The sequence below is a fragment of the Drosophila innubila genome (genome assembly GCF_004354385.1).
Source record: "Drosophila innubila isolate TH190305 chromosome 2R unlocalized genomic scaffold, UK_Dinn_1.0 1_C_2R, whole genome shotgun sequence".
Classification (NCBI taxonomy): Eukaryota; Metazoa; Arthropoda; class Insecta; order Diptera; family Drosophilidae; genus Drosophila; species Drosophila innubila.
The window spans coordinates 4,162,144-4,185,440 of NW_022995374.1; the positions used below are offsets into that span (position 1 = coordinate 4,162,144).

The 23,297-nt window shown below is 38.3% G+C and overlaps 9 protein-coding genes across 15 annotated transcripts; 3 read left to right on the forward strand and 6 right to left on the reverse strand.

Moving 5' to 3' along the window:
- Positions 1-61: 61 nt before the first annotated feature.
- Positions 62-2,849, reverse strand: LOC117782874 (flotillin-1). Of its 2 annotated transcripts, XM_034619961.1 has the most exons (8): positions 2,536-2,849; positions 2,200-2,275; positions 1,778-2,132; positions 1,590-1,601; positions 1,017-1,487; positions 811-954; positions 586-750; positions 62-304 (listed from the first exon to the last, which is right to left on the reverse strand). In XM_034619961.1, exons 1-8 carry the CDS (start codon positions 2,585-2,587, stop codon positions 287-289), a joined length of 1,293 nt encoding a protein of 430 aa, XP_034475852.1. In that variant the 5' UTR covers positions 2,588-2,849; the 3' UTR covers positions 62-286. The 2 variants fall into 2 exon arrangements, with proteins under 2 accessions (XP_034475852.1, XP_034475853.1); XM_034619962.1 differs by lacking the exon at positions 1,590-1,601.
- Positions 2,820-5,950, forward strand: LOC117782876. 2 transcript variants are annotated; one of them, XM_034619969.1, is made up of 3 exons: positions 2,820-2,986; positions 4,604-5,704; positions 5,762-5,950. In XM_034619969.1, exons 2-3 carry the CDS (start codon positions 4,610-4,612, stop codon positions 5,870-5,872), a joined length of 1,206 nt encoding a protein of 401 aa, XP_034475860.1. In that variant the 5' UTR covers positions 2,820-2,986; positions 4,604-4,609; the 3' UTR covers positions 5,873-5,950. The 2 variants fall into 2 exon arrangements, with proteins under 2 accessions (XP_034475860.1, XP_034475859.1); XM_034619968.1 differs by lacking the exon at positions 2,820-2,986 and adding an exon at positions 4,190-4,312.
- On the reverse strand, positions 2,973-4,519 carry LOC117782882 (cyclin-dependent kinase 5 homolog). The gene is made up of 4 exons (XM_034619977.1): positions 4,190-4,519; positions 3,936-4,123; positions 3,512-3,876; positions 2,973-3,435 (listed from the first exon to the last, which is right to left on the reverse strand). The coding sequence occupies exons 1-4, from the start codon at positions 4,355-4,357 to the stop codon at positions 3,272-3,274; spliced, it is 885 nt and encodes a 294-aa protein (XP_034475868.1). The 5' UTR covers positions 4,358-4,519; the 3' UTR covers positions 2,973-3,271.
- Positions 5,951-6,123: 173 nt separating the features above from the next.
- LOC117782858 (myb-like protein AA) lies at positions 6,124-11,043 on the forward strand. 2 transcript variants are annotated; one of them, XM_034619924.1, is made up of 3 exons: positions 6,124-6,932; positions 8,044-8,970; positions 9,030-11,043. In XM_034619924.1, the coding sequence occupies exons 1-3, from the start codon at positions 6,565-6,567 to the stop codon at positions 10,087-10,089; spliced, it is 2,355 nt and encodes a 784-aa protein (XP_034475815.1). In that variant the 5' UTR covers positions 6,124-6,564; the 3' UTR covers positions 10,090-11,043. The 2 variants fall into 2 exon arrangements, with proteins under 2 accessions (XP_034475815.1, XP_034475814.1); XM_034619923.1 differs by having other exon boundaries at positions 6,125-6,932; positions 9,027-11,043.
- A 220-nt stretch (positions 11,044-11,263) lies between these two features.
- On the reverse strand, positions 11,264-12,222 carry LOC117782883. Its single transcript, XM_034619978.1, has one exon. The coding sequence runs from the start codon at positions 12,167-12,169 to the stop codon at positions 11,420-11,422; it is 750 nt and encodes a 249-aa protein (XP_034475869.1). The 5' UTR covers positions 12,170-12,222; the 3' UTR covers positions 11,264-11,419.
- A 932-nt stretch (positions 12,223-13,154) lies between these two features.
- Positions 13,155-14,044, reverse strand: LOC117783260. Of its 2 annotated transcripts, XM_034620560.1 has the most exons (2): positions 13,963-13,985; positions 13,155-13,906 (listed from the first exon to the last, which is right to left on the reverse strand). In XM_034620560.1, the coding sequence occupies exons 1-2, from the start codon at positions 13,965-13,967 to the stop codon at positions 13,264-13,266; spliced, it is 648 nt and encodes a 215-aa protein (XP_034476451.1). In that variant the 5' UTR covers positions 13,968-13,985; the 3' UTR covers positions 13,155-13,263. The 2 variants fall into 2 exon arrangements, with proteins under 2 accessions (XP_034476451.1, XP_034476450.1); XM_034620559.1 differs by having other exon boundaries at positions 13,155-14,044.
- Positions 14,045-14,181: 137 nt separating this feature from the next.
- Positions 14,182-17,415, forward strand: LOC117783257 (probable ATP-dependent RNA helicase Dbp45A). Its single transcript, XM_034620553.1, has 6 exons — positions 14,182-14,329; positions 14,388-14,929; positions 15,590-15,756; positions 15,816-16,174; positions 16,239-16,392; positions 16,990-17,415. Exons 1-6 carry the CDS (start codon positions 14,254-14,256, stop codon positions 17,291-17,293), a joined length of 1,602 nt encoding a protein of 533 aa, XP_034476444.1. The 5' UTR covers positions 14,182-14,253; the 3' UTR covers positions 17,294-17,415.
- LOC117783259 (NAD kinase 2, mitochondrial) lies at positions 17,284-21,083 on the reverse strand. 2 transcript variants are annotated; one of them, XM_034620557.1, is made up of 6 exons: positions 20,488-21,083; positions 19,753-19,999; positions 18,761-18,989; positions 18,113-18,319; positions 17,648-18,050; positions 17,284-17,594 (listed from the first exon to the last, which is right to left on the reverse strand). In XM_034620557.1, the coding sequence occupies exons 1-6, from the start codon at positions 20,525-20,527 to the stop codon at positions 17,491-17,493; spliced, it is 1,230 nt and encodes a 409-aa protein (XP_034476448.1). In that variant the 5' UTR covers positions 20,528-21,083; the 3' UTR covers positions 17,284-17,490. The 2 variants fall into 2 exon arrangements, with proteins under 2 accessions (XP_034476448.1, XP_034476447.1); XM_034620556.1 differs by having other exon boundaries at positions 18,761-19,001; positions 20,488-21,081.
- Positions 20,679-22,852, reverse strand: LOC117783258 (GATA zinc finger domain-containing protein 4). 2 transcript variants are annotated; one of them, XM_034620555.1, is made up of 4 exons: positions 22,697-22,852; positions 21,393-22,624; positions 21,231-21,336; positions 20,679-21,164 (listed from the first exon to the last, which is right to left on the reverse strand). In XM_034620555.1, the coding sequence occupies exons 1-3, from the start codon at positions 22,734-22,736 to the stop codon at positions 21,244-21,246; spliced, it is 1,365 nt and encodes a 454-aa protein (XP_034476446.1). In that variant the 5' UTR covers positions 22,737-22,852; the 3' UTR covers positions 20,679-21,164; positions 21,231-21,243. The 2 variants fall into 2 exon arrangements, with proteins under 2 accessions (XP_034476446.1, XP_034476445.1); XM_034620554.1 differs by having other exon boundaries at positions 20,679-21,167.
- Between the last annotated feature and the right edge of the window lie 445 nt (positions 22,853-23,297).

Below are 23,297 nucleotides of genomic sequence, written 5' to 3' on the forward strand. Positions count from 1 at the left end.
TTAAAAACACTTTCTTGTTCAAGAAAAAAATCTTTATTCCACGCTTGTATAAAGACATATATAAATACATATTTTATTTTGAATTCTTATATGGAATACAAAATATGTTTTTTGCTATTTGACATTTTGTGCAAAATACACTGTTTGTTACACACAAATATTTTTAGAACCAAAAACAAAGAGTAAATGCGATTAAGTATTCAAGTGTTTCGAAGAATTTGTTTCGTATTATTTAAATATATATATATTCTTTGTGGTATATTTGGAGTAATTTGGATTCGGACATTTAGCCAGCATGCACAGACTGAAACGAAGAATAAAGAGATAAATCAAATTAAGGCAAAAAATCATATACATATAGAAAACGCAAAATGAAAAAGCTTAAGATTAAAAAAATATGTACAATTATTTGCCACATTGTAGAAGAAACATATGTAATCATAGAACTTCATATAATGTTGCTACATTTATCTACCAAGTCTTTTGATTGCCATTTGTTTTTTTTTTTTTGTTTCTTGTTGCTTTGTATTTGCTGCATTTGTTGCTGTGTAGCTTCGCTTATATAAATTCTGAATTTGAACGTACCCTGGCAATATCGACGCCAGTAATGCTCTTAACCAGCTCTGGCACTTTATTGACAATCGACAACACCTCGCCGGTCAACTTAGCCGCGCCAATATCGCCTTGCCCACTGGAAATCATCGTTATCTTCCTGGCCTGCGAAAGAGGAGCTGCGACCTCGGCGGCAACCTGCAAGCAAAAGACGCACATTAAAATGATTCTATGAGGAATCTGCAAGTAGCTGTATACCTTTGGTAGCGTATCCAGAAGCATCTCCACCATGGCAGCCTCACGATATTCACGATAAGCATCGGCTTTCATTGCCATTTGCTCGGCTTCAGCCTTGGCCTTGGCAGCAATGGCAAATGCTTCAGCTTCGCCGCGTATCTTAATCTACAAAAGCAGGTAAAGATTTAAATGTTTAATCTCTTAAGTATACTATATATATGTCTTACTGATTCGGCCTCAGCTTCAGCCTCCATCACCACACGCAACTTGTTGGCCTCGGCAATTTTCTCGAGACGATACTTTTCAGCTTCGGCTGGACAACGCACGGTAGCGTCCAATTCCTTCTCACGACGCATAATTTCCTGTTCCTGCACAGCGATCTCCTGTGTGCGCTCAATGACCTTGACCTGCATCTGCTCCTCCTTGATGCGCTGCTTGGTCTTGGCAGCCTGCAACTCGTAGGCCATATCCGCCTCGGCCTTCTTCGTCTGCACTTCCAGATCATAAGCGGCCCGCTTCAATTCAAAGTCACGCTGTGCCTTGGCAATATCCGTGTCGTTGAGGAAACGTGCAGCCATTCTCTGCTCCTCGGCAATGGCTTCCTTAATGTGTGCCTCGGCACGTGCCTCTGCCTCACCAATGCGAGCGTCACGTTTCACCTCAGCTGTTCGTGCCATACCCAAAGATTTCAGATAACCCTGTAAAAGTTAAAAAATAAACAAATCATGTTTACATACGAAGGAAAATCACAATGTCATGGGTTAAGAAGACTCCAGAAACAAGGACCAATCCATACGCACCTTGGAGTCGCCCTGGTTGGGTTAGCAATGAGTCGTATGTATGTATGTACATGCAAAAATATATATATAATATTTTAGTTACGTAAACATAAAGATAGTGCCTACAAAACATGTTGTACTTAATATCAAACATGGTGCCGTCGCCTATATATATTTAAATATATATATATATATAGTATATAACCCACCTCCTCGTCACGCAAATCCTTGATGGTGTAGGACACCACTGTGATGCCCATGTTGGCCAAATCACTGGAAGCCACTTCAAAAACCTGCTTACTGAACTTCTTGCGATCCTTGTAGATCTCCTCCACGGTCATCGATCCCATAATGGCACGCTGATGACCCTCCAAGGTGACGAGCGCAATGTGATTTATCTCCGACTCGGATTTACCCAGAAACTGCTCGCAGGCAGTCAGCAGCATATCCTCATTCTGTCCCTGCACCTTGACCTGGGCAATGCCAGTCACAGAGATTGGCACACCCTGGCTGGTGTAGACACAGGGACTCTCCACTTGTAGCGTCATAGTGTTCAATGAAATTCTACAAAAAACAAAAGGGCAATTGATGAAAATGATGTCATTTATCAAGGTCAATTTGATTTAATTACCGCTGGACCTGCTGAATCGTTGGCCAGACGAAGGCGCGACCGCCGGGCACCAAAAGTGGCTTCATGTAGCAGCATCCTATCAAAATGACAACAGTTTAATTCTGTCTTGTTTACAAGCAAATCAAAACAAAATACAAATTGCACATGTATGCAATGCATGTGGCAACGCCGTTCGTTTGCTGCGCACACACGGCTTCGGACTCTAGCTATTTTGCGTGTACATAAAAATCGATAAGTAGTGACGTCATTTGGGGGTGCTGCCCCGAATCCATTTTATTAAAACGAATGAATACCCACAAGTATTTTATAATTCAATTAATCTATTTATAGATTTACCTGATACTACTAATGCCTCGTTTGGGCCACATGTCACAAATCCCCAAGTCATTATAATAAACTAGAATTTAACAACTATTACTTTCGTTCTCGATTTGTTTTGTTGTTGCTTTTGATTCAATTTCAATTTATGTTGTTTTTTTTTTTGATAGATGCTCTTATCACACCCGCATAAACAACAGCGTTGCCTACTAAATATTTATTGAGATTCGTTATCAAAATAACAAATGTATTTCGATATATAAATATAGTATAATTGAACTTCTTGCTTTCGATACAAGTACGCAAAAAAAGCGACCGGTCCGGAAAACATACAAAAAGCAACTAAAACTTGGCGTGCGCAGTGCGCAGTGCGTTCTACATAGATTTAACCCTTAGTTGGATTTCTGGTTTCACGTGCTTGGCTCCATTAAAAATTCTGATTAGAGCGAGATATTTGTTTACAAATAGGGTATGTATATTTTTGAAGATTTATTCTATATAAATATTGAGTGAACTAGGTACAGTTGCAATTTTGGTTCTTAGATTTACTTAAACTTGTATGTATATTTAAAATATTACAACTGATGGCATTATCATTGGTAGTATAATTTGGTAAAAACTATGTAATAGAATTGCATTGAATTGATGATAAAAACGATGCGTATATAACTAAAAATACGTTCCTAAAATATACATACAATTTCTATTCAAATCTTATTGAAACAGTCGTTAGAACTACAGTGATTGCCACAAGTTAATGACCCGAAGAGGAGCTGTCTGTGAAATATGGATGCTGCATTGCAGCTTCCGCGCTAATTCTCTGATTCGGACGGCAAACAAGCAGTTTTTGCAATAAGTCACGACCCTTGGAATTCAGTCTTGGTACGAGTTGACTCCACGAAGTAATTGGTGGAAAAGCTTAAGTGATATAAGAATACAGAGAAAAAAATTTGTTTTAAATGTAGTTAAAATAGAGTTAGCAATAAAAACGTACATGGAAGCGCAACGTAATCTGAGAGATGCGAGACACCGGGCCAAGAATCTTCAGTTGGAGTGCCAAGCACGCGGAATATTTTCAGCAATTGATCGATCACATCAGAGCCTGGGAAAAGTGGACGACCTGCATCAGCTAATTCGGCCAATATGCAACCGGCTGACCACATATCAATGCTGGTCGTATACAACTTGGCGCCAAAGAGCACATCTGGGGGACGATACCACAGCGTTACCACCTCGGCAGAATAGCATTTGACAGGAATGCCAAAGGCGCGGGCTAATCCAAAGTCAGCCAACTTTAGTTCCCCATTCTTATTGATGAGCAAGTTTTGCGGCTTTAAATCTCGGTGAAGAACATTGTGGCTAACATAAATAGATGTTATATTTATATATCTATGTTGGATTTCTATTGAAACACCCACCTGTGACAAAAGGCCAAGCCGCGCAACAGTTGCAGCATAAAGCTGCGACACACTGCCATATCGATTTCTCCATTCAATGAGTCAAAGTATTTTTTTAGGTCCTGATCGCAGTGCTCAAATACAAGTGTCAATTTTTTATCGGAGTGCAACACATCACATAACCGAACTATATTTTTATGCTTCAATTCCTATTGAAAAAGTGACATACGTTTAGTTTTGAGCAAACCTTTGGTGCAATACATCGCAAAACAAACCTTCAATAAGCAAATCTCTCTCAGCGCGGAGCTAGGCACACCTTCGTCATCCTCATCCAAACGTACTCTCTTTAGTGCAACTATTTCCATAGTGTCTCGATTGCGTCCTTTGAACACTGTCCCGTAAGTGCCCTCACCAATCTTTTCCATTTTGTCATATTTCTGCATGTTTATAATTTAACTTTGTCGCGTAAAAACCTGAAAACCCGTACGTGCTGCCAGATCGTCATTAATCAGCTGTTTATGTCCTCTCTAAGTGGCGTGAAGTTAGCTGTGAACGCAAATTAGATTCGATTGTTATTTATCGACTGAATTCGAAATTTAAACGGCTGGCATTAATTTTGAAAAAATTTAATCAATAAAATAGTTGATTTTTCCATTTAAGCTATATTATTTTTTCTCTCTTTCTTTAAGGCAAAAATGGAAGCTCTGAACGACGATATTCTTATACGCATACTAGGCTATTTGGATCTGAAATCGCAGCAAACTATGATAAGTGTGCATCCCCGATTTTACCACTTGATGTATTTTGTTTGGTGCTCCCAGTACAAGACGGTGAACTTGTCCTTGTTCGAGGCAAATTTTTCGATTAAGCATTTCAATTATTTCTTTCAATGCATTCGCGATACCGTAAAAGTGATCCGTTTGAGATTGATGTCATGGGAGCAGTTTGAAGTGCTCACTAGCAAGGTTTACCCAAAAGTGCATGATTTTCGCTTTGCAACAATTCCGAGCAACCTGTTGACCGATGCAGACATACCAAAAATTATTAAGTCCTTTCCAAATATGACAACGTTTAGTCCGCAAGGGAATTTTTCGGGAGTACATTTTACCGATATTCCTCAATTGGAACGTCTTACCCTGACATATTGCAGGATGTTTTTAGTAGGAAACTTAATAAACGTTATGACGACTCACCAACTTAAGGAAATCAAGCTTTGCATGTCGGATCAAAGATTTTACCAATCTATTTTTTTAAAACTGCCCCTGGAGTGTGTAAAGCATTTGGAATCAATTAAAATTGATCTCGACGAGTTACTCTGGTTTCAGGAACATTTAAAAGATATCAAGAATCTAAAAGAGTTAACCATTTGTGGACCTAGACAAAAAAGAACACTTGATGTACTCTTTTGCAAATTGGGCTGCTTTACGGAAAAACGTCATTTCAAAATCTTGGAGACATGCAACTCAACTAATACATTGGACACTGTTATTAGCGCTAATGTTCCTGTAGATGCCCTTAAAATCGTCACGGATAATTATTTACTGGAAGACATGCGGCTATTTGCAAATCAATCTTATGATAATATTAAACAATTATATTTTAAAAGCTGTTGTATCCAAGATAAACGCAGCCTTAACAGTTTAATGCTTAACATGGTCAATGTAGACTTTGTCAGCTTTGAGCAGTGTCTATTTACTTTTGATAATTATAAGTTTATGGTATCACAAATTATCCAAAAACGCAACAAACCACTGCAAGTCAATCTGCATCAAAATTCATTTGAAGAGACGGTAATTAATTGATATTTTAAAGTTAATTTTTTTTTTATAAACGTTTAACTCCTACAGAGACTTCCCTGGGTGTGGAGCACAGATGGTGAAAGTGACTTGTTTGAAATCGTCGGCGGAAATAATTACGAATATACATACGAACCCATATACATGACTTTTAACAAATAATTTCTTTGAATATTGTGATAAAACAGTAAACGTTGTTAATAAAGTCAAAATCATACGGAAGTTTTATTACACATATCATATTAACTTAGTAATTTTTGAAGCAATTTTAAATATTCTTCGTAAATTGATTTGAAATTGGGAGAATTTTATAGGAAGGTAATTATTGATTAAAGCATTTTTCAAATAGTAACTGCATAAATCGTTGTATCGAAAGTTTGTCAATACTGGTGCGATAGCACATTTATGGAGCTGAAAGGCTGCCAGACGTTCAAACTATCGGTAATTTTGTTCTGGGATGTGGCAACATCGCAGCAAACGCATTCGCTATAAATTATTTTGGTATAATAAATAAAATAAAATAGATTTTAATAGATTTGTGCATTTAAATTAATACGTTTGCTAAGTTCTAAACAACAGAGAGTCTTAGGTGAGTTCTATGCAACAGCATAAAGTGAATGAAAGGTGAAATTTGATGCGCATTTCGACACCTTTGTCAACGCTTATTTGCGCAAAATAATAAGTTGAGTTGTTGTTGGTCGCCAGCACAAACACACAGAAGTTGGCTCGCTTGGCGCAGGCAGTGATAGAGGCCGAGACAGTGGGAATACGCATACAACAAGAACAACCAGAGAATTAATAATAACAATAACAACAGCAACATCAACAATATTAACAGCGGTTGATCATAGGAAATGGCTAATACAAATATGATTAGCAGTAATCACAACAGTAACAGTAACACCAGCAGCAGCAGCACCGCCTACACCTACAACAATTACAACAGTGTTAGTGCGGACAGCGGCAACAGTAGCGGAAGCAACGGCGGCAGCAGCGGCGGCGCTGTCGGCAGCGAGGTGCAAACGTTGCGCGAAGTCTGTAATATGCTCAATACAGGCGCCACAAGCAATTATATGATACCAACAGGTGGTTGTCCATACGATCACATTATCACGATGATGCGTGGCCTCAACCTGCAGGACGATGGCATTTTATTGAACAACAAAATAAAGGCGATCGAAACCGATTTCTGCAACATTGTGCGCGACGAATCGATGCTATGGTATGTATATATTTGTTGTATACTATACCAATTCATATGTATGTTTTTGCTGAATGTGTGTGTGTGTGAGTGTGCATGGCGTCGTCCATTGATGATTAATACATAAATATATATGCATGTAGTTATGTAGTGTTGTATGTATGTAGATAGTATGTACGCTTATTTCCGTAAAAACAAGCATACATATCTATTCACATACATATGTAAGTTGCACGTACGTCAGAGAACTTTATATATATATATATATTACAAAATTTACAACCTTTATAAACGGTGTCGCAATTCAGACAATTTTTATAAGTAAATCATTTGCAGAGCAAGTAAAGAATTGAGAGTTTGGTAGATCGACAGAGAGATTAATAAAGAGAAAGAGAGAGAGAGAATAAAAGACATAATTTTCCCGCCAGTTGAATAAACTAGTAATAAAGGCAACAGCCAAAAGAACCTGACTGCGAGAGACCCTGTATTTTATTTATGAAAACACTTGCAAGCTTTGTACGTTTCTATTCGATCAGGATTGCATTAAATTCTGTTGTTGCTTGTTCTTGTTGCTTGAAAACGAAGCTTGTATTGAGTTTTAAGATATAAAGAAATACCGAATTTTGTGTCTCAAACTCTTAAAGCCTCTGAGATCTACGTGCCTTTAGAAATGGACTAGGCTATAACGAACCGACCGTTGAAGCTGATCCAGAATATATGTGCTTTATGATGTATGTTACGCACATTTCACTTTTGACAAACTTAATAAACCCTTTGTATTTCTTAAATATAGGGTATTGGGTATATAGGGTAAATATATTGATGCACGTTTTCGTTATACTAAATGTATGTGTATTAGTTTGTATGTACATTGTACACACCTGTGTAGCATTTATTTTATTATTTATTTGATTTAAGCAGTGCAAACAAAAGTTTATGCCGCTTATCAAGCTCGTATTTTCTTATTTGTGGCAACCAGTAGTAATTAGTTCATTTAAGTGCAATCTTTGCCTGGTAACAATATATTATTGGCTTTTAATTTCACACAAATGTGAAACTAATATGCTAAAATAACACTAACCGATCTTAATGTAATGATATATTTATGTACTTCTCATTGCATTTCTTACAGCGAATCAATGGATTACATGAACAGCAAAGCTTTAAGTGACGCTGAGACGGCCCTAAAATTCGCCCTATTGTTCTCGTCGCGCAATTTTGACGCCCTGGCAATGAAGGAGACAAAAGTGCGCAGCGCCATGCTTAAAATCCTAGAGACGAACTATATCAATGCAGATGCGTATCGTCAGCACGACAAGAATCGATTGTACAATTCGATAACGCTACTGGGCGAGTATTATCATCGTGTGAGGCTGGCGGATAATGCGCCGATTACCATATTGGGTGATTCCCTGCTCAATTTGCTAACGCGCGAGATTAACGACGTCTCGGTGGTGATGACTACTCGCCTGGCACGTCTGGTTCTGTCACAGATAACGCTCAACGGCGAAATAATGAGATCGCGTCACAAGGCCGATATCGATCAGCTGCTGTATCATGTTAGGCGGCATCTGATCATGCAACCAGCGCTGACAGCCAAAGTAAAAGCAATGCTTTTAATGGTGCTCGACTTGTTCTACAGCCATTTCAAGCATGTGGGCCACGAGCTGGAGGCCATGTACACAGACTATCTGGTTGTCGATGACGACGAGGATGATAGCGTTAATAACAACAATAACAGTAGTAGTGATGAGGTGCAACCACAGGCGGACAACTACGGCAGTGAGGAGGAGAACAACGGCAGCAGTGCCAATAATTCGGCACAAGAAGTGCCCAAGAAATGGAGCGAGCAGGTCTGTGAGGATTCCCTGTGTGACATTGGATACGGCGATGCGGGTGGCAATGTCGAGGAGCAGCAACAGTATGGCAGTGAAAGCACTGGCATTGCATATCAGAGCTATGACTCGTCCAATGCTGGACGTCCAGCCAGACGGGGATATCAGCCACGCCATGCGCCGCGTCCTCTAAAGCCCTCCCACGCACAGGCTCCGCATGCCGAGTAAGTAAATGTCGAATTTGCCATGCGAGTATGATTTTAAACAAATCCTTTTGCAGCAGCATCAGCTCCGATCAATATCCATCCATGGCGAGCAGCGAGGATCGCGACGAGACTAAACCATTGCCCAGCTGGCGCAAGACTCGCTTCAATCGCACCAATGATGCGGATCAGAATGGACGATCGCGCCAAGATCAACAACAGCGTCGTTTCAGCATCAGTTGTGATGACGATCATCACAGTGTGCGCAGTGAAAGTGGCGGCAATCTGCGTTTATATAGCATACATGATCGCAGGAAGCATTCGCAAGAGCGTTACGAACGCAATCTTGGCGGTGGGGCCAATTACAACAGCATTGTTAACTCCAATTGGGACCAGCGCGATGATCGCAGCGAACGCTCTTATATCAGCAACTATGAGCGAGGAAACAACTACAAACGCGGCGGGCGTTATAACAATCACAATCGCAACACGTACGACAAACCGCCACGCTTCCAGAAGCAGCAACAGCAGCAACAACAACAACAGCAGCAGCAGCAACAACAGCAACACAAGGATCAACAGAAAATACATAGCGAAACCTGGCGACGTTCCAATACAGCCATAAACAATGCATATCAGGATGAGAATTGTGCATATAACTCAAATGGACCAGAGTCAAACAGTCGCAGCTCATCACGTGCACGCACGCTACCACGTCCACCCAAATCCCAAATGGACGAGGGAGCCAGAAAGTCCAACTATCGCTATACGCAGAGTCCAACACGCGGTGGAGGAGGCGGTAGCGGTGGAGGCGGCAGTGGACCACGCAGCTTTCCACGTTACAGCAGCCAGAGCAGCCTGGCAAGTGAGGCGTCAAGCACATTTGATCGCCGTCAGCCACCGCCACATCAAAATCAACATCAACACCAGCATCCACATCAACCGCAGCGTCATCGCAACTTTACACGTCGCTCACAGCCGAATATACACCAGCCACAGGATCAGCCAGAGGGACAACAGCAACCACGTCCTCAGAACACCAGTAACAACTGGCATGAGGCTGGCAAGGATGACAGTGAATTAGTCCGGAATGCACAGCAGACCACAAAGTACATGAACTATCTGTCGGCGAAGAAATGAGATAGAATTGCCCGCTGCAAGAGAGTAAAAGAGCAACGTCACCGCAGCAGCTACAAATGAATGCATGGAGTGATTACAATAAGCACGAGTATAATTTTGTAAAATAATTTAAATGATTTTAAAGTCTGCAACGAGATTTTGTTTGTAACATTTCTAATTTACCTGCCCCCGCGTCCCGTAACATTTTTTGCTCTACTCACTAAACATTTGTAATTGCATATTTTTGATTTTTGTATTTTTTTTTATATTGGATTTTAAGCATACTTTTCAATTATTATTATTATTAGATAATAGTTGTGGCTTTCGTTTAAATACGTTGTATACTGTATAATCGTGTAGAGACTGTTTTGTAATCTACAATTGAGCTCAAATGTTAAACTTAACTCGTGGCCATTTGCATCTAATCTCCAAGTCCCGCCTCAAATAAATAGAACTAAACACAAATAAAGCCAGGCTCAAGCAACACAACAAAACACAACAAATACAAAATAGTTTAATCGGAATGAACCAATTGTAAATATCTATTGTAATCACGACGGATCAATCAACATATATACACCCCCACAAACACACAACACACACATACATATATATATATATATAGGTACATAAATAATTATACACCAAGCATGTTTTATACATTTTCTGTTAGAAACTAAGTACAAAAGTCATAAACATGAAACAAAAATCCTATTTCTATCATAATTGTATGAATAAAATTTTGTTGTTTAAATGTTACATGCACTTTGCGCAAGTTGTATTTTAGCTAAATATATATACATATAACTAAATGTCATGTTACAAATCAGATTCAAAAGATTTATTAAGAGAAATATACATATACACATTTACATGCATACCTTAAAGAGAGAAGTTATTATAAATAATTGAAGAAATAAATACGCATTGTTAATGTGACAATTTGTTGAAACAACAAAGAGTCCCGACAGAGAATTGAAAATAATAAAATTGAATATTGAAAATAATAAAATTGAATATTGAAAATAATATACATATATGCATAGTTGTAGTCAGATGATACATATACGTATTTTAATTATAACAAGCGTTTAAATAATAGTTGATATATATAAATGTACATATGTTCTATATACATATGCAAATATATAAATAGCTTAACACTAACATCTTTAATAAAAAATATTTCCAAGACTTTGAGTTAAAATTCGAATTATATGCATTTAAATGCTAATATTTTCAGAGACCATTTAAGAACACAATATATAATGTTTAAAACTTGCTTTGCATTGATTATGACAGTTGTGCGAAGAACCGACAGTATAAAATTCAAATTCGATTAACGTTCGCTCTATTCTTTGGGTGTAACCACAAGGACTTCATAACTACGAGCCCTTAGTTCTTGGGTTTCAGTGGGATAAAATAGACACATGTGGGAAGGATGGACCTTTCCAAGCAACATCCGACCTTCATGTATTGTACGTCCGGTGTACAGTACTTCGCCGCCTTCGGCGTAGCCAGTTTCGAGGGCGTTCCAGGGGACGTTGCCATGTGATTTCTGTTCCCATTTGAGTTCACAGTCTTTAAGAATCAACAACTCTACCTCCGTGTTAAGACGATGAGCAGATTGATCCCAGGGTGCGTATACGGCTCTCTTTTCTGGCACAAAATTGGCCGGGAGCAGATCGTAGTGTAGACGGACTCGTGCCACATACGTATTGAATCCCTCGTGATCAGTTCCACATTGCACGGCACCTTCGAGGTCAATAGAAGTCAAGGGATCACTCAAATCGATAGGTACCCATTGGATGCGTTCCAAAGGTTCCTCCTCCCCAATTTCAGTTGTCTCCACCTCATCGAATTCAGTTCTTTTCGCGAAATTCATGTATAAGCGATGCACACGCTGCTGATGACAAGCAGCTCGACACTGTGGACAACTCTGGGAACGGCTGAGCCAGCGGAAGAGGCATTCTCTATGGAAAACATGCCCACAACTACTTGTGGAATAAACTACATCGTTTGCTTTGTAAAACTCATTGCAAATAGCACACAACACATTAAGTGACTCAGCTTTCGGTTTTGCATCTGTCTCCGCGTCCATGTTGCGGTTGCTCTTGCTGCTATTTCTGAACTAACCATCAGCCTTATCTGCAACTCACCATTTATTTCATCAGAAATGAAACAAACAAATATATGTAAACAAAACCCGATACTTTTCTTTGGACTTGTTTGCAACTTGTTTTGATTTGCGATACTTGGTGTATCGATACTAGTCGAAACAAACGAACTCTGATAAGAGCGCGTTGCTTAAATAAATACGAGTATGCAGCAATTAGAGTCAAATGTACTTAAATTTTAAAAGCAAATTATAATTTAAACATAATATTATTATGTTTTTTAACATAATCGTGATCAGTTCCACATTGCGCGGCACCTTCGAGGTCAACAGAATCCAAGGCATCAGTTTTAAGTTACTTTCACGACTTAAGTTACTTTCACCTTATCCAATTCAATTCTTTTATCAAAATTCAAGTATATACGATGCACACGCTGCTGGTCACTATCAGCCCCACATTCTAGACAAGTCTGCGAGCGACTGAGCCAAGGGTAAATGCATCCTTTAAGGAAAACACGTCCACAACTACTTGTTGAATAAACTATATCATTTGCATTGTAAAACTCATTGCAAATGGCACACAATACATTAAATGACTCAGTTATGTATATGTTTTGTTTCTGCCTCTGTATCCATGTTGCTGTTGCTCTCGTTATATCTGATCTTTTAATCAGTTTAATATGATACTATATATCTCTATACATACCTATGTATATATCCATTTCATAAGAAACCTATATATACAGAAGCATTAAAAATACAGCATGATTGTTTTCTTTGTTTTTATTTGAAGGTTGCAGTGGTTTGCGAAATTGAGTATATGTGTAAATAATAATCCGAATCAACGAAATATCGAAGACATTAAAACGTTATTTTGGTTGTTGTTGCTTTTAAAATACGAGAATTTAGAAAATATATTTAGAAGCCAAATATATCTAAATAATATATATAATTTAAAAAAAAATATATATATGTTTAAAGTTAAATAATATATTATGTTTTAAACATGTTTTGCACTTAGATAAGTATTGTTTAAAACTACTACAGATCAAAAAAGGCAGATTCAAATTCAAATACAATTAACGTTCGGCTTGTTCTTTGGGTGTAACCACAAGGACTTCATAGCTATGAGTGTTTACTTCACGTTCATTAAGTGGCATATATAGAACATTGTGGGATGGATGCACTTTTCCAAGCAGCAAGCGGCTTCTATACTGAGCACGTCCGGTGTACAATGCCTCACCGTTATCGGTGTAGCCAGTTTTGAGGGCGTTCGGGGGAAATGTGCCATGTGAAGCTTGTTCCCATTTGAGTTCACAATCCGTAAGAACCAACAATTCCACCATCGTGTTTAGTCGATGAGCATGGCAGCCCCATGGTGCGTATACGGCTTTCTTTTGTGGCACGTAGTTAGCCGGCAGCAGATCTTCGTGAAAGTAGACTCGTGCCACATACGTGTCGTGTCCCTCGTGATCAGTTCCACATTGCACGGCACCTTCGAGGTCAACAGAAGCCAAGGGATCACTCAAATCGATAGGTACCCATTGGATGCGTCGCAAAGGTTCCACTCGTCCGACCTCATCGAATTCAGTTCGTTCTGCGAAATTCAAGTATATTCGATGCACACGCTGCTGGTGACAAGCAGCCCGACACTGTGGACAACTCCGGGAACGGCTGAGCCAGTGGAAGAGGCATTCCTTGTGGAAAAGATGACCACAACTACTAGTGGAATAAACTACATCGTTTGCATTGTAAAACTCATTGCAAATAGCACACAATACATTGAGTGACTCAGCTTTCGGTTTTGCATCTGTCTCTGTCTCCGCGTCCATGTTGCTGTTGCACTTGCTGCTTTTGTTGAACTACACTGAAACTTCCGGATTTCATTTCATCATATGTAAACAAAATCCGATAGTTTTCTTTGAATTCCTGTGACTTGCGATACATGGCATATCGATAGCAATCGTAGTGTAAATGATATATATCGCATATCGAAAATATAAAAACGTAACATCAGCCCTGGTTCGGTGCACGTTGTGTTTATTTTGATTGCTGTTTGCTCTGTAAATATGCAGCGAAAAGAGCCAAATCCTTTTCTTAAGCTGGGCTTGCGTCCTTGGCTGACCAAGCAGCTAATTAAATTAGGTAAGCCGTACATAAACTAGTTAATGCTCTAACTGTAACGAATTAATTAATTTCCTAGGTCTCAAGGAAGCGACGCCAATACAAGAGAACTGCATACCAGCGATTTTGTCTGGCAAGGATTGCATTGGTGCGGCTAAAACAGGTTCCGGCAAGACATTTGCGTTTGCCCTGCCCATATTGGAGAAATTAAGCGAGGAGCCTGTCAGTCATTTCGCCCTGGTGCTGACACCCACACATGAGTTGGCCTACCAAATCTCCGAACAGTTCCTGGTGGCTGGTCAACCCATGGGTGTGCGGGTGTGTGTTGTCTCTGGCGGCACAGATCAAATGATCGAGAGCCAGAAGCTGATGCAGCGGCCACACATTGTTGTGGCCATGCCAGGTCGCCTGGCTGATCACCTCACAGGCTGTGACACCTTCTCGTTCGATAATCTGAAATATCTGGTCGTGGATGAGGCGGATCGCATGCTCAACGGAGATTTTGATGAGAGCTTGGCCATTATCGAAAGTTGCCTGCCAAAAACGCGACAGAACTTGTTCTTTTCGGCCACAATGAAGGACTTTATTAAGGATTCCAGCATATTTCCCATAGCAAAGGACGTGAGTGTTTATCTGCATATTCAAACATTTATTATACCCATTACTTAAAAAATAAGTAAAAGTATAAAAAAATGTTATATAACGAATTTAAAAATCTTTGAATGGAGAATGAATTAAGATGCCAAATCGTGATCAAAATGACATTCCACTTGAAAATCGGTTCAGTTTTGATTAAGTTATGACAGTTTGAAATTGGTCAGACTTCGGAGTTAGTCACTTTACAAGTCAAAACTTTTGTCCAATTCTGCATGATTTTTTACAAAAAAATGTAAGGTCTCAAAATCAAGTTTAAAGTGTTGTTTGATACTAATTACGATATAAGAAGTTGGTTAAAAGTGAAAACTTGAATTTAAAAATTTTGAATTTTCAAAATTTCAAAGGGGGGACCCTTACCATCGAAATCGAATCTTGGTCGAAAATAATTTATTTTTCTAAATGAACAAAATTTGAATGCAGAATGAATTTAGAGTCCAAATCATGATCAAAATGACATTCCGCTTGAAAATCGGTTCAGTTTTGATAAAGTTATGACAGTTTGAAGTTGGTCAAACTTCGAAATGAATCACTTTACAAGTCCGAATTTTATTCTATGGTCGGGATCTCGACTATAGCCTTTCCGACTAGTTGTATCTATTCAAAATATTTATTTTTCCAATGTAGTGCCTGGAATGGTCCCAGGACTCCGACGTGGCCACTGTGGACACCCTCGATCAACGTTATTTACTCTGCGCCGACTATGATCGTGATATGGTGCTCATCGAATCTCTGCGCAAATATCGAGAACAGAATGAAAACGCCAATGTCATGATCTTTACAAATACCAAGAAGTAAGAGGGACATGAACTGCCTGTAGTTATATATAGCATTATAATATAAATCATTGCAGATACTGTCAACTGCTGTCGATGACGCTGGCTAATATGGATATTGAGAATGTTTGCCTGCATGGCTTTATGAGGCAAAAGGAACGCGTTGCGGCGCTCAGTCGCTTCAAGTCCAATCATGTGCGCACGCTAATTGCCACAGATGTGGCAGCACGTGGTCTGGACATTCCCAGTGTGCAGCTGGTGATGAATCATATGCTGCCGCGCACACCCAAAGAATACATACATCGTGTGGGACGCACGGCCAGAGCTGGACGTCAGGGTCTATCCATATCTATCTTTCGTTTTCCCCGCGACATGGAACTGCTGGCCGCCATCGAAGCAGAGATCAACACAAAGCTAACAGAGCATCCCATTGATCGTAGGTGTTAACATCAATTATAAAAATTGAGCATTATTTAAATGTCCTTTTCAAATGTTTTTAGAGCGCATGGTGGAGCGTATTTTCATGCAGGTGAATGTGACACGTCGCGAGTCTGAGATGAAGCTGGATAACAATGACTTTGACGAACGTGCTCAGAACTACAGGCGCAAAACGTGGATAATGGAGGGCAAGGATCCGGACGAAATGGAGGCACGGTAAGCAACTAAACTCCACATTGAAAGCTGTATTGAATACACTCTTAAAAATTCTATCTTAACCAGGGACTGTAATCATTATGAGTTTTATTTTAAAACTCAAGAATTCATTATTTTTTTAATTATATTATTTTACTTATGCATGTACTTTTGAAAAAAAAAATTAGCTCATTATATAGTGATTATTTTTGATTAAAAACAAAACTTAAACTGTTATTTTGACTTTTTATAAGGAATATGAAAAAAATGTATATATATTCCTAGTCAAAAAACAACTTAAATTTTATTTTTGAGCAAAAAAAAAAATAAAAAAAATAAAACTCAAGAAATTAGCATTATCTTATGAGTTTTATTTTTTTGCTGACAAATAACTATTATTTATTGTCATTTATTTTGTTTGCTTAAAAGTAATTATTATTTTATGAGTAAACTAATAAAAATCAAAATAAAATACCCTTAAAGAATAATTTTGTTATATTTCACGCTCTTTTAAAGGTTCTAGAAATGAATATTTTTTTCAATTGAAAAAAAAAAATAAACCTTATTTACCGTCCCTAATTGAATACACTTTAAATCTCTATCTATCTCTATTAACAGCTATCGTAAACAACAAAAGGACAAACTACGGGAAATACGTCGCAAGCGGAAGCAGCAACAAACGGAATCGGCAGCCAGTGAGGAGGGAAAAGCCATGTTGCTCGATGAACGCTTCAAGTCCGTGGACAGTGCGCGCTTTGAAAAGAAATTCCGAAAGCGTTCGGCCAAAGAAACGACGGACGATGGCAACAAAGTAAAAAGGACACAGTTCGGATTAGATAAAGCCAAAGTGTCCAAGGATGCAACTGCAACAAAGAAGACAACAAATGCCAAGCGAAAAACAAAAGCGAAGAGTTCAGTTTAAATTTAAATAAATGTGTATATGTATTATAACAAATTACTTTTGAGCTTACACTACTAAGCAGTTGCGCAATGCATCATTAAATATGTATGTATGTAATTTCAATATTTCAGACATGCTTCAACAAAAATGCAGCAGTTGCAGCCTTGGTTCGGGGATTCATCTTTCAGGCACTTTTCTCAATTCAGTTGCAGGTTTCTTCAGTCTAGATTGATCGTCAGCAACGCATCCTCCGGATAAACCTCCAGCAGCACTTTGGCACCGTCGTTAAACGGATAGCATATGCTGCCATCAATCACCAGATCTATAACATTAGATAGATATTAAACTGATTCAATTATCTAAACATTAACTTACTGGCATCAATGCAGTGGGATTCGACAAACACACTCTGCACAAAATCGCGTGCCTTGAATGTCTTTGGAGATGGCCAGACGCCCACACAGATTTGCTCTCGGATCGAGTAGCACAGTCGAGGATCGTCGGGTGCAAAGAGCAATCTTTGATTGTACACCTGTGCAATTTCCTCCACGTTCTCGAGCAGCTTTTGCATATCCGGCGTATCAGCATTGGGAAGCGTTCGCAGCAGCTCATCGACATCACAGCCGGTGATGCGATTGATGCTAGTGTGCCAGGATGTGGAACCAGTGCCAGTGCTTACGCACAGTCCAGAGCACTTTGTTTTGTTCACCAAATCCTGATGATTCAGTACCAGCTGCAAATGTGACACTCGTGCCGACAGATGTTCCCCAATGAAAACCTATTGCATGCAAGGATTAACACTGAATAAGTCCGAGTTATAGGGGGATTTAAATTGCCTACCTCGTTTAATGCCAGATAGGGTAGAACACGCTTCATTTTGGCCTTGTACTTGCTGGCCATGTTATCATCGAGAACCTCCGGTGATGTGGTCACCTGCTCCATTTTGACCGCCGTGTGTCTAAACAAATCCGTTGACTCAGGAATCGTTCCATTGCTGCCCAAAAGCGTGGTGCGTATCCGTGACCGATGTACCCATTTAAAGTCACCCTGTTTAAGTGATAGATATTACAGATTTAGCAGAATTATGTAAATTATCGATCGATAGCATCGATTTTTTCACAAAAAAATGGTAACAAAAATTTGAAATCTACGATCAATTTTAAGATATTGTTACCTGGAAACCAAAGTTCTAAAAATCTAATGGTAGTCTCCGTTTTTTGAGTTGAAAACTGTATTTTTATGAAATTTTTAACATGATGTTTTAAGCATATCTTTGGAGTTTTTAGTCCGATCCTGACAAGATTGGTATCACAACTCTTGTTAAGACCAAGATTTTCAAAATTGTAGAGAGAAAAAGCACCAATTGTCCTTGAAACATAATTTTCATCCATGCTAAAACTAAAAACACAAAATTTTTCAACTCAAAACAAACGGGGACTTGAAATTGATTGTTGTTCTTTCTGAAAACATCTATATGTTTTTACGTACGTTCTTGATGCGCTCCACGGCTTCGGCGGGATTGTCCGAGTAGTGTTTGGGCAACATGAGACGACCCTCCGAGTGCTTTGGATCCGAGTTGAAGCCAACAATCGGCGTTTTCTGCTGGCTAAGCGCAAACAAGGGACTGGCCCGATTGGCGGATAGCAAAAAGGTACCATCACCGCCAACGGGCACTATAACATCCGCCCAGCTCATGACATCCTTGCTCAGAGAGCTTCTAAATTCAAGTCTGCTTGTTTAATAAAGTCAAACAGCGACAGGGACACAATATGTGAATGTGTGCAGGGAATTACAATTTGTTGTTTATATTTTGTACGAGGATGATCACAAATTGGAGAATGACGATGAAGACAAACCAGACATAGCCACAATAAAGCGACACACAGGCAAAAATGGTTAGAAAAATATGTACTAGAATAGTAGTCAAAATAACAAGTAAGCACTCTATAGTCGATGTCCCGACTAAATGATATGATAGCCGTTACTCTATTTAAATATATCGAGTCTTAACTGTGAAAATTAAGTAACGTAAAAATTAAAATATAATGATCATATAATGATTTTAAAGAAATTTCATCAATGGGATCTGACTATAATTATCATTATGTTCAAGCCTTAAAAGTATGTATAGTATCACACATAATCATTATATATGATAATTATTTTTTTAACATCGAAAAAAGTTATAAAAATAATTATTATTTACGATCCCTGTTAAAAATAGCGTAAGTTAACGTAAGCTACGAAGTTAATTTAATTTTTTTAAATATTAAAAGGGAACATTTCTTTGAGTCTTGAATTATACTCTATTTAAGATATTATATAAATAACAGATAATACTTTAAATCCTGTCCACCAATTAACAGTCTCTAGGTCTTTATTATTAAGTGGAAGCGGAAAGGGATAAGTAAAAATTTTTAAGGTCCTAGACCCTATGAGTAACGGTTAACGCTTGGACTGCAAATCAAACGTGAACGCACCTGCTGGACATTTTAACCTCGCATCCCACATCCTTAAAGCTCTGCACAACTCGACGCTCAAAGTCCTTGTGGAGATTGTGCAAATAAAGGAGCATTTCGACGTCGGTGCCACGATCTCGTAGCTTTTGGTCCAACTGTTCGCGTGACAGTTCCGGATGACGCAGTTGCTCCACTTCATAGCGCGACAGTTTCGTTACGACCAGAGCACGCTTCAAATTAAAGTTTGTGGGCGCAAAGTTTGAATATTCTGTATAGATGAAAGACTTTTTAATTAATTGTTTACTCAATATATCTGCAGACTTAATAAATGTTGTTATTTTTATATGTAAATTGAAATGGCGTGAAATTGGCATTATTTGTATTTATTTAATTTCCAAGATAATCTCCAGATAAAGTGCGATTTCGACAATGCCATCACAATCACATGCCTTTTCCCAAGCTGATAATGTTCTGAAAGCGCAATTCATGTACGAAAACAAAAATCTGATGAAGTAAACAACGAAAATCACTTGGAGGAGATTGTCCCCAGTGAAATTGCGCTCTATAAATTAAAATACAATGGAATTTAGGCTCATACATACAGTTAGTCAAGTAATTGTTTTGACAAAATTACAAATCTACATATAATAAATTTTTTTCATAATTGATAATTGATTGTTAAACTGCTTGTTAATATTAATTTAAAAATATTTTGCTTTGTCAAATAAATTATTTTACTAAGTGTGAGCTGCTTACCTTTGGCAAATTGTTTTAGCAATTGCTTCGTTTTCAACATGCTGAGCGTCAATAATAAAATATCATTTACATATATGTATGTATTTGTGTGTATGTGTGAAACTATTCACTTTATTTAACTTCTTGTAATTCGAATATTACACAGAACAGTAGATGAAAAAATAATTAAATGAAAAATGTCTTATTCTTTGTTTGCATTAAATTCGTTTAGATTAGAGGTTATTATTGAACTAAAACTGGATCAATTATCACACTGATTACATTCGCTATCCGTTGCCATTGATCATTTTAAATAACGTCCACGTTCTTAGTCTCTATTAGATTAACTGTTTGATTGTTATTACGTTCGTTTTAGCTTTTGTGCCTCACATCGTCGTCGTGTATATAAATTTTTGCTTTAGCCGTCATTTATCGCCTTTTGTTTCTATTTTCGTTCGCTTTCGCTTCACATCTCACATCTCGCTGTCAGTTGATTTCTTGTTGTGCATTGCTGATAAGCGGCACGGCGTTTTTTCTTATCAGCCAGAAAAATAATAATAAAACAAAAGCACAAATACTTCTCTTCAAATCGGGTGTGTGTTTGTGTGCCTGTGTGAATTGCCATTCACACATTGACAGCTTCTTCTTCTTCTTATACTATAAACTATTCTCACTTATATGTGTTTAGGGTGACCATTCTGCTGTAGGGAATATATTTAGCCGTTATTATTTAAAGTTAAAAGAAGAATTTGTGTGTTGGTTACCCTGTCTGTCTGTCTATTTGAAACGATGATAAAAACGTTGATCGGTGAATTCCGGCTTTATTTCCATTTCTAATCCATATGGTTCTTCAGGCAGCCCATTATTTTGCTGTTTAACGAAATATGTAGTTATCTATGAGTATTTAAATAACTTTTATCATTTACCTGCAGATGCGAAAGCTCCTGCTGCACGTCCTCATTTAAAATGGGTTTGTGGTAAACACTACTCAACAACAACATGGCATTCTTGGCCACCTCAGCCACATTTAGGTTCTTGCAGCTGTTCTTATCCATGTTCATCAAGTCCGCCAGACGCAACGAATCCGAAACAGCTATACCATTATTCCTATTCGGAACACATTGCAATTGAGAATTACAATTCGGCTGAATCATATTACCGTATGACAAGTTAACCGATTGGGGAATGCTGCGTGATTGAGGCCCAAGGCGACTGAGCGCATTGTTATGATTATAAGAACAATTTCCAATTTGATTGGCTGAACTGACCAGCGAAGTAACTGAATTGGAACTGATCAAGTTGTTGGAACTATTGTTGAACTCATTTGAATTCGAATTCGGATTCATGTAACTGGTAAACTGTCTGCCAATTATTGGATTAATCTGTGACTGACAATGCTGCTGCATTGAATTCATTTGGCTGCTCAGATTAATCTGTGCTTGGCCATTCTGAAACTGATTGTTCATATTCATTAATACCTGCTGCTGCGGGTTGCCATTATAATTATTATTATTAGTGTTATTGTTGTTGTTGTTGTTAAATGGATTGTTGTTGCTATTGTTAAATAGATTGTTGTTGTTTCGCATTGGAAACCTTCCACGCTGCGCATTGTATCCCAATCGATTGTGTACAGAATTCGGCGAATTGTTGCGATTATTATTATTATTGTTGTTATTAGGATAGAAGCGCTTTTTTCGGATACCGCGACCAGCGCGTCCAGCAGCCGATTGGAGATTACCGCGCGGTGCATTCGTGGGAATCAAGGGAGCGGCTCCAGGCGGCCTATTCACATTATTGGGCTGAATCCGCCACTGAGCTGAACCAGCAGGTGTTTCTGACACGGCAGTAGCGGGATTTTGATCAATTTTGTCCTTTACATCCTTGGTCTCTTCGTACAACATATTAAATTCATTTGTCTCATAGTCAATTTGATTCATGTTGGAATCCTGTATTGAAGAATCAAACTCATCAACATGTTTTCGCTCCACTTCCATTTCCTCCTCATCCTCCTCTATTTCCTCATCATCATCATCCTCTGCATTGTCCTTGTATGATTGTAAACGAGCTGCCTCGCGTTTTTTCTTTGCGTTACCAATTACTCCCGGATAGCGTTTGGGTATATTTGGTTTTGGGAGCACACAGTGATCATAATACACATCTGAAAAAATAATACAGTAAAAGTAAGGAATATATATTTAAAGTTACAATATTGCAGCGGCCGTTTAATTACCAAGAGGCATCAATGCACCAGCTGAGCTAAACGAAGTCATTTTAATATGCAGGCAAACATTAACAAATATAGCAAACCAATCTAAAAAACGTTTCGCTGAAGGAGCAGCAAATTTGTGCAGCGCTTAGAATTTACAGTTAGGTTTTGAGGGAAATTCATGCGTATTTCACGCAGAGTTGCAATAAAAAATAAGAGTTGATATATTTATATTTATTTTAACTTGATTGTTCACTTCACTTCACTTCACTTGTTCATTACTTAGCTAACGTATATATTTAAATGCACAAAAATTATTTTATTTTATTAAAAACAATATGCGAATGTATTTGGTCGATATGGCAGCCTTGAATACCAAAAATAGTTAATTTGAACGTCTGCTAATCTAGAAAACTGATCTAGTTAATTTTTCACTTCAGTGCCTTTTTCGATTTTTTTATTTAACACCTCGTTTCAAAGGGTGATAAGCTCACGAAATTCATTGAAATAATCACTTTTATTTTTATCTAATTGATCTTATTTAAGCAATTGTTTCTTATTACAAATTGTGATTTAAGCTCGCGGCGATTTATGATGGATTAAATATAAATCTATCAAAACAGAC